This window comes from Peromyscus leucopus, chromosome 20 (assembly GCF_004664715.2).
Source record: "Peromyscus leucopus breed LL Stock chromosome 20, UCI_PerLeu_2.1, whole genome shotgun sequence".
Classification (NCBI taxonomy): Eukaryota; Metazoa; Chordata; class Mammalia; order Rodentia; family Cricetidae; genus Peromyscus; species Peromyscus leucopus.
Genome location: NC_051080.1, coordinates 15180322 through 15192463, shown reverse-complemented (window position 1 = coordinate 15192463; position 12142 = coordinate 15180322). Strand labels below are relative to the sequence as shown.

General features: G+C 56.1%; 1 protein-coding gene across 3 annotated transcripts; it reads right to left on the bottom strand.

Moving 5' to 3' along the window:
* Window positions 1-1375: 1375 nt before the first annotated feature.
* Dennd6b (DENN domain containing 6B) lies at window positions 1376-11530 on the bottom strand. 3 transcript variants are annotated; one of them, XM_037197448.1, is made up of 20 exons: window positions 10650-11530; window positions 8233-8271; window positions 8115-8157; window positions 7510-7622; window positions 6660-6740; window positions 5977-6082; window positions 5814-5893; window positions 5662-5724; window positions 5356-5411; window positions 4632-4754; window positions 4449-4544; window positions 4270-4312; window positions 4072-4120; window positions 3689-3753; window positions 3496-3585; window positions 3315-3368; window positions 2868-2977; window positions 2683-2785; window positions 2523-2600; window positions 1376-2442 (listed from the first exon to the last, which is right to left on the bottom strand). In XM_037197448.1, the coding sequence occupies exons 1-20, from the start codon at window positions 10824-10826 to the stop codon at window positions 2320-2322; spliced, it is 1692 nt and encodes a 563-aa protein (XP_037053343.1). In that variant the 5' UTR covers window positions 10827-11530; the 3' UTR covers window positions 1376-2319. The 3 variants fall into 3 exon arrangements, with proteins under 3 accessions (XP_037053343.1, XP_037053342.1, XP_028724993.1); XM_037197447.1 differs by having other exon boundaries at window positions 4072-4137; window positions 4270-4364; window positions 10650-11528; XM_028869160.2 differs by having other exon boundaries at window positions 2523-2597; window positions 4072-4137; window positions 4270-4364; window positions 10650-11526.
* Between the last annotated feature and the right edge of the window lie 612 nt (window positions 11531-12142).

Genomic DNA, 12142 nt, shown 5'->3' with positions numbered 1-12142 from the left:
GTGGACTAGAAGGCTTCAGCCTACTCTGGACAGAAGCCCTGCTAGCTAACTCGGAGCTGATCCCAAGCTGGGAGAGCAAGGGTAGAAGAGGATGTAGCTGGTAGGAGGCCCCAGGCTGTAAATGCTACCCAGTCATGGGGACAAAACCCTAAAAGGGACTGGAACTTTCCTCATTCCTGTATGTGTCAGCCTTGGGTCTATGCCCTAGGCAGTACTGTTTTATCCACACCATCCCCCCCCCCCCCCCGGCCCACCAAATCTGTTTCCTGGGTCTCGTGTCCGGTGTTCTGAGCTGCTAGGACAGTTCTAGGTGGATGGTGGCTGAGTCCATGGGACTCCTCTGAAGCTACTGTATGACAGCCCTTAGAAAGTGAAAACATGAGAAACACACTGCAGTGGCATTTGAGATGTGCTCTTTAGAGTGGGACCACTAAGACCTGGGGACTTCAATCCTGGCCACTGTATACTTGGATAGGAGGCTGGGCACACCAAAGGCACAGTTTCACAGACTCCAAATGGCTAGCACTCTGCTGTCCCCATAGCCTGTGAGCTCCATCTGTCACAGTGGAAGATGCCATATTTCTAAAGATCCCTTAGAGACCAGGCTCTCCGTGGTGAGGCTGGCACCTCTGTTCCAGGGGGTGCCAGGGCCACTCTTTCTAATGCCAAGGTCTCCGCCTCCACCTGCCTCTGCTCAGTTTTCTAACTGGACGCTGAGTTAGACTGATCTAGCTCACTGTACACCTTCATCACATCCATCTTGTCCGTTTCCTGTAAAATGGATACAATGTGACAAGTTGTCATGGGCTGAGGTCAGGGAGTAAACAAGAGAGCATATACAACGATCTAGGAACAGGGCTGGCACCTGTTTACAATGGACTGCCTTTGTTGTCTGGACTTAGCCCGGATCAGGGGGAATGGCAAGGCAGTGTAGATTGGTTTGGTGGAAGAAGTCTAAAGAACCAGAATGGGAGCTCTACGTGGGAGCTCTGGGAGAGAGCAAAAGCTCATTGTGCAGGTCTGCATCAGCTTACTTTGCTAACACCCCTTAAAGCATTACAGGGTGTACAGCCCGCTCTTCCTGAATGCCCCTTCTCCCTGCTACTGCCCAACACTGCCCAGTGAGCCACCTACAAGGAGTCTGAGTGGTCAGCAGACCTACCTACAGGTTTCTGATACTCAGTCAGGGCTGGGCTGAAGCTCTGATCCGCACTTTAGTTTGCACCTTCCCAAGGGCCCCCATCCTGTGCTGGGCTGGAACATTGTAGCTCATTGTACCCAGGCTTGGGGGGGGGGGTCACTGCACAACAGTATCCAATCCAGCAAGGGGGGAGACAGAGCCAGCCAAGATTTCTCCAACAGTCAGGGGCCAGGCTGTGGTTCCAAATGCCATTTTTACTGCTCAGACAATGTGGTTCTGGAAGGGGGACTGAAGCCAGGATAGAGCCTTGAAGGGAGACTTGGCAGACTTAGGCACCTGGGATCACAGGTTAGCCCTTTCCTAGGAAGAGCACAGAACACAGTACCTCCAAGAGACACCCTGGCCTAAGAGACCAACTAAGGACAAGACAGCAGACAATGTAACATTAGGCTATAGCCCAAAGCCTTTCAAGCTTCAAGAGGAGGGGGAGACACGAGGGGAAAAGCTGGAGTCTCCCTTGGTGGCCCGGGTGAAACTCATGGAGCAGGTATCCAGGGGGTGTTCCAAGAAAGGGAACAAGGACCATGGTGAGAACCTCAAAGAACAGCCTGAGCTCACTGTCCAAGTGGGGTGCCAGGTCCCATAACTGTCCCTCACTCTCTCATCCTGACCAATCACAGCAGGAGGGAGATTTAGGTCCTCACAGGACACAGAGTCTCTGCCTTCTCAAGTAGCTGCCTAGGCACGGTACCTATCACTCCCCAGAAGAGGGAAGGAGTGGAGTGTCCTGGAGAGGGCCGGCCCTGGCAGCTGCCTCCCTCCGCTCTGAGCTGGGAAGCCTGCTGGGCTAAAGGACCCACCACACAAGGCCTCCTGAAGTGTGGGCAGATGGGAGCCAGGAGGGGGCAGGTGGTGAGGGCACCTCCATCAGCGAGGGCCACTAGCCCACGCCCACCTCCAGCTGCGGAGGACAGGTGGGGCCCAGGAAGGAGCCAGATAGTGCCAGCACAGAATCCCCCGGCAGTCAGTCAGGGACCAGACTGTCATTGCGAATGTCATTTTTACTGCTGGGACAGAGGTGGTTCTGGGAGGGGCTGAAGCCGAGGTAGGAGCCCAAGGCTGGTGGAGAGAGAACTTGGCAGACTTAGGCCCCCAGGACCACACAGGTTGGCCCTGTCCTAGGGAGGGCACAGGACTGCTTGGAGGTCCTTGGGCAGGGAGCCAATAACTGTATCGATGTACAGCTGGGCCCGATGTAGTGTCACCTCCTTCACGGGGAGCTGGTGGCCCTGTGCCCGCACCTGGAGGGACAACAGCAGTAAGGGGTGACCGTACTTCCGGCCTGGCAGGCGGAGGCTGGGTGGCCCAGGAGGCTTCTCACCAGTTTTTCCCGGAGTTTCAGGACTAGGTCTACCACTTCCACCTCCGACTTGTCCTTCATCCAGGCCTCGAGATTCTGCTGGGGACATGTCAGGTTCTCCTCACCGAGTCTCCCACCCACCCTGGGCCTGCACCTCTCCCCTGCCTTTGCCTTCCCTCACCGCCTCACAAATAGCTTCCAGGTGCAGCGCTTCCAGCTTCTGGGCCATCTCTTTATGTCGTTGCCGATACCAGCCGTCAAAATTGGGGGACCTGAAGAAACGCCTGTGACGGCGAGAGGCGGCTGAAGAGCCGACCTCGTGCGTTTGGGGGCACCCCCAGCGGCCTGTGCCCAATGTTTACCCACCTGTAGAGGCCCAGCCAGTCACCCTTGAGGATGCAGGTGAGCTGGGGTCCCGCATGCTCCAGGCTACGCAGGAAATCATCCTGGCGGAAGGGGCAGATCTGGGGTGGGCTCTGAGACAAAGGTCATATGAGCCAGGTGTTAAAGAGGACAGGCATGCAGGCCCTACCTTTCGGCAGGATGCAGCCCTCCCTCCCCAGGATGTATCTAGAGCTCTTCACCGCTTGGGGCAGATCCCTGGACAGCCCCTGAGGAGTTCTTAGTGGCCCTCCCTTGCAGTCCTCATTTCTCTGCTCTGGATGGGCTGCCTGGCAGGCACAGGGTCAACTTCATGCCCTGGTGGCTTCTGCATCACAGCCACCCACTGTTCCATGTGGACACCTGTCTCGGGCCTTCCCTTCTGGGTACGGGGGTTGAAGTGACCCTCCCCAGAACTCCCCGGACGCCCACCTTCCAGGGTGTGATGCTCTTCTGCAGTGGCATGAGGCTGGCCATGTAGTGCTCCTGGAGGGGAGGGACAAGGGACGAGTGTGAGCCACAACCCCGATGTCACAGCCTGTGCTCTCCCCACCCCCACCACCCCTCCCTCGGGCCCACTGCTGCCACGCCCCTGCCTCACACAGAGCCTCACCAGAGGGATGATGAAACTCTGCGTGAGCTCTAGGAAGTGCCGCCTCAGCAGGGCACTCTGTGCGTCCCATGGCCGCTTCTTCTGTACACCCTGCCGGAGGAAGCAGGGGACTTGAGTCTCAGCATTGGCTGGGACCCTGCATCCTTCACGGCACACAAGTGCCCACGTCCAGGCCCTACCCACGAGCCTGTACCTTGAGCAGTCTTTTAAGCAATGCTTTGTCCCGGTGGAGGTGCGCAGTGTAGGAGGTGTAGAGCCCTGGCAGGGAGTCAGAGTTGTGGCTGTCCATTCAGCCTCCCTTCCACGCTCCCACAGCTCTACTGATGATGAAGAGGGTTGTCTGATCTGCCTACAGCCCCATTCCCTCGACAGAACCCGCACGTCTCTCACCCCATCCGTCCCGAGACTCAGGAGACCTGCTAAAGAAGACAACGTCCCCCCCACCTGCCACCATGGGGCCTGAGTAGAAAGAAAAAGCGTCAGAAGGCCTGGCCATCGCCACTAGAGGAATCTACCTAGTGCAGGACAGGCCTTACCAGAGTAGACGGGGCTGCAGCCCAAGGGGGAAGCACAGACCTGGTTTGGTGTCGAGGGTCTTCAGCCGGGAGGGTTTTTTAAGCTTGACCTGCTTAGGAAGGTCGCCTGTGAAATACACCCAGTAGCCAAGGCTCAGGACCCACAGTTCTGCCTGTGCCTGTGGCTTCGGAGGTACTGGATACAGAACCCCACCTAAGGTCCCAGGCTGGTGAGGCTGATGGCCCCTGGGCTTCTCACCTGACATCTTGGGCTCCCCAATTCGGAGGACATGAGGCCAGTGCTGGAGTGTTTTGATAAAGAAAGGGTTTGTGACTCCCAGGACCACGTTTGGTCTAGAGAGAGAGAAAGAGAGAAGAGGCAGAGAGAGACCTAGGGGAGGTAGTGTGTGAGAGCGGGAAGGAAGGACATGTCCTTACGGGGCCTGTGTTCGCGTTGTGAGCTCCTTGAACTCGCTGTCGTGAATGGTGAAGTAGGGGCGGAAGTCACAGCAGAACTTCAGGGGCTGTAGGCAGCTGCGGGGGTAGGGGGGCAAGGAATGTGTAAGGCGGGGGGGGGGTAACCAGGCACAGCCCTAACAGTCTAGTGGGTAAGGTCTGTACCTGGTCAGGGCCAGCACCAGCTCTGAAGACACGTCAGGCGAGGGCGCCAGGACCACTAGCGGCTCCCCAAGGAGCATGAGCTCCCACAGGGTCTGCACGTGGGTTAGCACCGGCCGGAAGCACCTGGTGAGGAGAGAGCAACTGGGTCAGTCGGGCAGCCCTGTTACAAAGGTGCCGTGGTAAGCACAGGGCACTACCTCTCCCCAAGACAGCAGCAAGGGTGCTCCAAGTGTAAGGGGTGTCTCAGGTCACCAAAGTCACCCCTTGTTCTGACAGACCACCTGAGCTAGTGCTGGCCTAGGGGACCCGACCTGGACCCTGCCTGTGACCCGGGGGGGTCTACCAATCCAGGGCTTTGCTTTTCCTATAGCCTCTTATGCCTCCAGACTATAAAGTCCTGGCTCCTGTTGGGCCCAGGATGGAAGATAGTCTCAACGTCCAGGACCCCTTGAAGACACCTAGAAAGGCCCAAAGGGGCAGCCTCGGAGAGCAAATGTCTCCCTTGCAACCTCTCTGGGCAAAGGACCTTCCTGCCCACTGTGCGCATGTTCCCTAAGCCAGACACTTGGGTACAGGTCTCCTCTTCTGTGCAAGTTTCTCAAGGGCCACTCAGATGAGCAGCCCCTCTCGGCAAGATGTGCCCTGCATGACATACACACTCGTGTGTGTGTATGACCGAGGGTAGGCTCCCTCAGAGTAGCCTGTGCTACCCTACAGGGCTCACCTAAACAGATCCAGTTCGTGGACACTAGTAAGGACCACAGGGGCTGGCAGCAGGTTCTGAGAAGGGAAGGGAAGGTAGGTCAGGCCCAGGTGAACGCTCTCTCTGATGACAAATCCTGCAGACCCATGCCACTTCCCCTCCCCCGCCCCCCCAGCACAGGCTCCACACTGAAGATGCCGGCCACCACCCTGGCTTTGCCTAGACCTGGCCACCCACAAAGGTGACTGGTGAGGCAGAGGCGACAACCACCCAAGCCCAGGGACAGGGCTCAGGCTGAGGCCCAGCTCCCTCTACCCCATCCCCCACCTCTTGGTCACACTGCTTTGGAGGATTGGATTCCAGCTTGTCCACCCTGGACGGAATGCGCACCTAGGGAGGGAGGAAGCAGCTGCCACAAAGGGGGTAGAGCGTCTCCACCCACCCACACTGGCATGGCTTACCCTTCGGCTGCTCCTCACCTGAATGACGACTCCCATGATCGGTAGGTTCAGGGTCTGCCCCGGCACGGGAGCTGGCCATTGGTCAATCTCATTGCACGCTGTGGACATAGGTGGCCAATGTCAGGAGCTGTCCCAAAGGGCTGAGATGAGACAACGCTGGCCATGTCGGATGGCCACTCACCTGCTTCCAGGCACGGTGCCAGCTTCTCAAAGTACTCAGGGGCGATCAGGCTGAGGAGGGACTGAAACAGCCGGACAAATGGCAGGCGGGACACCAGCACTAAAGACTGTGATGATGCAGGGCCAGTCAGAGGGCATTCAGCTACAGACATCATTCCTATAATTCAGGAGCCCATGGCGACCCTGCAGCCACGTTTACCCAGAGCTGGTCAGGGCAGTACAGACCCGTCACCCCATGGGACAGCTGCCACAGAATAGCCTAACTCGTGTGTCGGGATTGGAAAAGAGAAAGCCTGAGGTCTGCACCCTGAGCTAGCGCAGACAACCACAGGGTAGACAACCCCAGGTGAGAGCAGGGTTAGGACTGGGCCTAGGGACTTCAGAGGGAAGTGTGAGCTGCCAAAGTTGTCCTTATCCTGGCAGTGTGGTGACACCAGCAAGACCCGAGGAGCTGGGATATTCAGGGCCCGGGGACAGAAAGGCCTCAAGTGCCATCCTAGGCAAAGAAAGTCTTCAGGAAGAACTGGGCCCAGTGGTGGCTCCTCCTTGGTCCTGCTACCCAGGTGGGCTGCAGATGGGTAGGCACCCCGGAGTGGAGGCTCAGGACTCCTCACTAGGTGTCCTGCAGCTGTCTACCATTTGCTACCTCTCCACAGCACTGGCTCACAGCGGCAGGCAGCTCACCTTCTGGAAGTAACCCCTCTTCACAGAGCTGTCCTTCACCTGTCTGAAGTACACGTAGCCCAGGTAGTGCGCCGGCTCTCTCTGTAAGGAGTGCGGTGTTAGCCATGCCCTACACAGGCCATTCGCTAGATCCAGGGGGACACAAGCAGGGGCTGTTAAGGAGGAGACCCAAGGCTAAGCATGGTGGTACACGCCTTTAGTCCTGGCACTCCGGGTTAGGGTTAGGAGGCAGAGGCAGACGGATCTCTGTGAGTTCAAGGCCAGCCTGTTCTACATAGTGAGTTCCAGGACAGCCAGGGCTATGTGGAGAGACCCTGTCTTTAAAACAAACAAACAAACCAACAAAAAAACCCTAAGAAACACCTAAGAATCCAGAAGATGTAGGAGGCACTTGCAGACTAGGGCCTGCCCTGTGTCTACCACAGTGGGATGTAGGAGTCTCCAGTTCAGAAGGTGGGTAAACCATTCTAGAGTATGTCCACTGACAGAACGCTGACACAGAAAAGAACTTAGCCAGCACGAGAGTGCCCAGCACCCCTGGAAGGCCCTGCAGACTTCTGCTCACTGATCCCCAGCTTCTTTAATCACCCAGGTGCCCAGCCAGGGAGACATGATGTACAGCATCAATGTAGTGATCCTGGTGAACCCCGGAAGAGCTGGCCCAGGTGGAGACCCACAGTGCAGGATCTGCAGCTTACAGTTATTGACCTCACAGGATGGGCCTGGCCAGCACCTCTACTGCACAAGCCCAAGGGCTTATGTTATGTTATGAAGTTCACAGCCAGGAGCCAGGGAAGGGCCCCCTAGTAGAGGGAAGGAAGACACAGACCAGATACATCCCACTACTCACCTGCAGTGCCAAGGGGGCTTTGTTGTTATAGGGCCTGTCGTCACCATGCCAGAGGCTCCTCTGTCCTCCACACTGACGCATACGGAAACTGAACTGAGTGTCTCCAAGGCATCCTGAAAAGGGGCAGCCCCACCACGCGTCATGAATGGGAGAATCTCCTCCCCGTATCAGGGGCGAGGACTGTGGTACAAGGGCAAATGCCCACTCAAGGGAAAACTAACTTGACGATCTGATTCCCAACCGACGCCTATCCTGATATATCACACAAGAGTCTCGGAATGAACAGACACAGAGACCCATCTTCACTTTCCCTGCAGGAGCCTAACTCAGGCGGCCTGGGGCAGGAGAATACACTACACAGTGCTCACTGGGTGGCTGCTGTAATGGAGTGAAGGAGACCAGATCGCCCAGATATCTGGCTATCTGTGGGTTTTAGAGGACCTGGCTATCTTGCTGCAGCTGGGGCTCTGGTGAGGGTCCATCCTTACAGTGCCCTGTAGCCTGCTGGCAGCCGACATACCGCTGGCCCCATCACTCCACTTTTTTGCCCATCACCTTCCAGCCCCAGGGCCGGTGTCCGGTTCAGGGAGTGTGGGATTGCCTACCTGAGTGGGAGTCTGGAAAGGACAGGTAGCAGATGCTGCTTTTCTGAAACAAACAGAGTTCCAGTGAGGGGCTGGCTCACTCCTGGGGACATCCACTCCCAAGAAGTCCAAAACCTACCTCCTTGTCTGTGAGCTGGAAGTCACGTGGGTAGACTAGCTGCAGGGGAAGACAGAGCACTTGGTGATAATGTATCTACCTGCCTGAGGCGATGGGGTCCACTAAGCTCAGCAGGGCCCATAAGCATGTGTTTGCTATCCTCCTGGCCCACTCCCTGGCCTCCCAGCGACGACCTCCTTTCCTACATGTTGAACCTTACATCAGAACCTTCTCCTCGATTCTGATTCCTCTTCTCCATGACCTTTAGCCCTAATTAGACTGGGTATGCTTGCTAGTTTTCCACTGACTTGACACTAGCTAGCCAGAGTCATTTGGGAAGAATGTCTCTCAATTGAGGAAATTCCTCTGTAAGACTAGCCTGTAGGCAAGTCTGTAGTACATTTTCTCAATTAGCGAATGATGTGGGAAGGCCCAGCCTGTTGTGGCCTCGACTGGTGGTCCTGGGTGATATAAAAAAAAAAGCCGAGCTGAGAGCCAGGCATGGTTGTACACCCAGAGGCAGAGACTGAGGCCGAAGAAAGTCTGTTTCAGAGGACAGAGGAGCCTCTGGCATGGTGACGACAGACCCTATAACAACAAGGCCCCCTCAAGTCTCCCTCAAAAAGCCAATATAAGTGAAGGCAGAGCCAGCCTGGTCTACATAGTGAGTTCTAGGACAGCCCTAGCTACAAAGACCCTCAAAAAAACCAAACAAGCAAAAAAAAAAAAGTATGTGTATGGCCGAAGGTGGTAGTGCACACCTTTAATCCCAGCATACACTCAGGAGGCAGAGGCAGGCACATCTCTGTGAGTTTACAGCCGGTCTGGTTTACAGAGTTCCAGAACAGCAGAAGTGAACATGGAAGAAACCATGTCTCAAAACATATACACCCCGCCGACAAAAAAGAATTACACTTTTCTGTTTAGAAGATTTTAGACCTCTAGCCTCTCATCATCGGAGCCATAGCATTTCCCAACCACAAAGGTATGCCGCAGCAGCAGCTGTCTCAAGGGTCACTTTTCAGCCTTACCTCAGCTACACTCACAACCTCTCAGGCTCTCACAGGTGACGCTGACATCATGGTCAGCCTCTGAGACACCGTCATCTAGTCATCTACAATGGACCTCCTGTGATGGTCAGCTCCCTGGTTTGTGTCAGGGCCCTTTAGAACATAGACATTATCTTGACTGGACCTGCCAAATGCCTCACTGAGCCTGAAACATTTTCTTCCTCCCCCTCTTCTTCTCTTTTATCTTTCTGGTGGTTTTTGTTTAGCTGGTTTTGTTGTTGTTGTTGTTGAGACCAGGTCTCACTGTGTATAGATTTGGCTGTCGTGGAATTCATTAAGTTGACCAGGCTGGCCTTGAACTCATAAGAGATCAGCCTGCTTCTGCCTCCAGAGTACTGGGTGGGATTAGACACGTGCCACCCACCACGCCCATCTTTTTTCTTTCTTTCTTCAGACCAAGTCTGATGCTGTAGCTCAGGCTACTCTGGAACTCACTATATAATCCATATTGGCCTCGAACTTATGATCCTGCCTCAGCCTCCCCAACGCTGGGTTTGCATGTACCCCAGCCTGGCTGATGTTTTCATTTATCTAGAAGAGAAGCTGTCTTTATGTGTAAGTGGGATGGAGGCCTTCATGCCAGAGAAAGACCACATCAAAAGCCTATGGCCCTGCCCAGCTGCACACAGCTGGTGACCAGATGCCAAAGGTTGAGAAGAGCTACAAACAGAGGGGCCAGGCAGGGCCTCGCAGGGTCTGGATCTGATTCTAAGCGAAAGAGGAGCACCACAGGATTTCTAGCAGGAAAACCAGAAACGAACGTATGGGTGATATCGGAGACTGCAGCAGACACAAGGTAAAACCTGGGGGGAGATGGACCCTAGGAACTCTGGCTTGAGCAACTGAGGGCAGGAGGTATTTGGGCCTCTTTGGGGGAAAGGGCCACCGAAGATGCTGCGGAAAATAAATTGATGGATAGGCCATCAGGCCTTGGAGACCGTCCCTTTCTTGGCCTGGGAAGCGCTCCTAGAGCTCTGAGGAAGAGGCTCCTCTTGGAGAGGTGACTGGCGATAGGAAAGAGGAGGTCGCTGAGCTAGTCACTAGTCGAAGAAAGTGGGATAAAGGTCAGCCTGAGGATACAAAGTATACAGAGAGGCGACGAAGAGGACCCTAGACCAAGCAGGAAGGCTGCAGGCGAGGAGGCCATGGGATCAGCTTCCTGGAGGGTGGGCGCGCAGCGGAGAGCAAGGACTGGGAGGAAAAGAGCAGCAGCAGGGGTGCGGGCGAGGGGAGGGAGGAGCGTGGGGGGGAGGGGCATCGGGAGAGGAGGGACGTCCGGAGAGGAGGGGCGTCTGGAGAGGCTCAGGCCGCGGAAGGAGAGGCACCGGGACCGTTCTGGAGGGTCGGCCAGCCAGCCCATCCACTTACCTCCAGCGCCTGGCCCAGCTCCAGATCGAAGGTGACCACGCACACGCACTCCAGCCAGGCAGAGAAGCGCGCCCAGGGCATCGCCGAGGCCCGCGTTGTACGGCCGGAGGACGTGGACCTAGTCGCGCCTAGTCCTCCGCCACCCTGCCGGGGCCCGGGGCCCATCGGCCCCTCCATGGTAGTAGCTCAAGCGATACCCGCACGTTGCGGGGGCGGGGGGGGGGGAAACGCCGGGGTTCACCAGGCCCGCCTCGGAGCAGTCGAGCTGCCGTCGCAGGCCAGAAGGTCCCCTGAGCAGCCGCGCGCCCCCTGGCGCCAGAGGAGCGTCCGCCCTGGGGCGTCGGCTGCTGTACCAGCGAGAAAGGCCCCAGCCGGTTATAGAGGGGTCTAGAGCTGGTGGCACTTCCCCATCGTGGAGGATGCGCGACCCCGGTCCGCCCGTGGGGGGCTAGTGCAGCCCTGAATCTGGCCGGCGAGCAATGCCGGTTCTGACATCCCTGGCCTGCGTCTGATTCGGGGGGTGGGGTGGGGGGACTGTGGGCGTTTACCAGGGCCGTCAGGCGGCGTTTTCGCTTCTCTGAACCACACAGAATTGTATTTGGGCCACCTAAGGGTATCCACCCCGGCCGTGGGTTGTGAGCTTAATGTTCATTTTGCGTGTCATCGCTGCAGGGCCTTTTCATCTACAGCGTTCGTACTGCACAGTCGCCCAAGCCAGTCACAGACTAACCTCAAAAGCTCATTCATTGAAAAGTGCGAAAACCATTTCCGGTGCGGTAGTGAGTGACGCTCGCCTTAAATCTCGGCTTTCAGGAGGTAGAGGCAGGCTGAGCTCAGAGTTCGGGGCCAGCCTGGTCTACAGAGCGAGTTCCAGGACAGCCAGGGCTACACAGAGAAACAAAAACAAACCAAACAAAAAAAGTGTTTTAAAACACACACACACACAATGTTTGGGGCTGGGGAGATGACTCAGCGGGAAAGAACACCGGCTGCTTTTCCTGAAAAGTCAGGCTTGATTCTCAGTAACCACATGGCAGCTCACAACTGTAACTGCACTTCCTGTAGATCCGATGCCCTCTTCGGACCACCACGGGCGCCGTGCACGCACGTGGTGTACAGGCAAACACTCTAAAAATAAATCTTTAAAAAAACCACCTCAGTGTTTTAAGTTCACAGTTTTGTGTCTGAATGTATAGCTCTCCTGTACTTCGTTGGTGTCCTGTCCAGGGTTGGACACCATTGATAGACCATGTCTCCACCCACGACTCTTTATTGAAGGCCATCCTAGCTGAGTTGGCATGTCTGCCTGACCCACTTCCACTCCAGGCTGTTGTGCTCAGTTTCCCTAGCAAAGAAGCAGCCCGGCCAGTTAATGCTGCTGTCTCTAGGAGTAAAGAGGTTTGCCAGCCCCAACTTGGAGGCTGGGTTTATAGAAGGGTGAATTTAGAACCAAGAGGCAATGAGGCAGGCTAGAAAGAAACATTTGAGGGGGC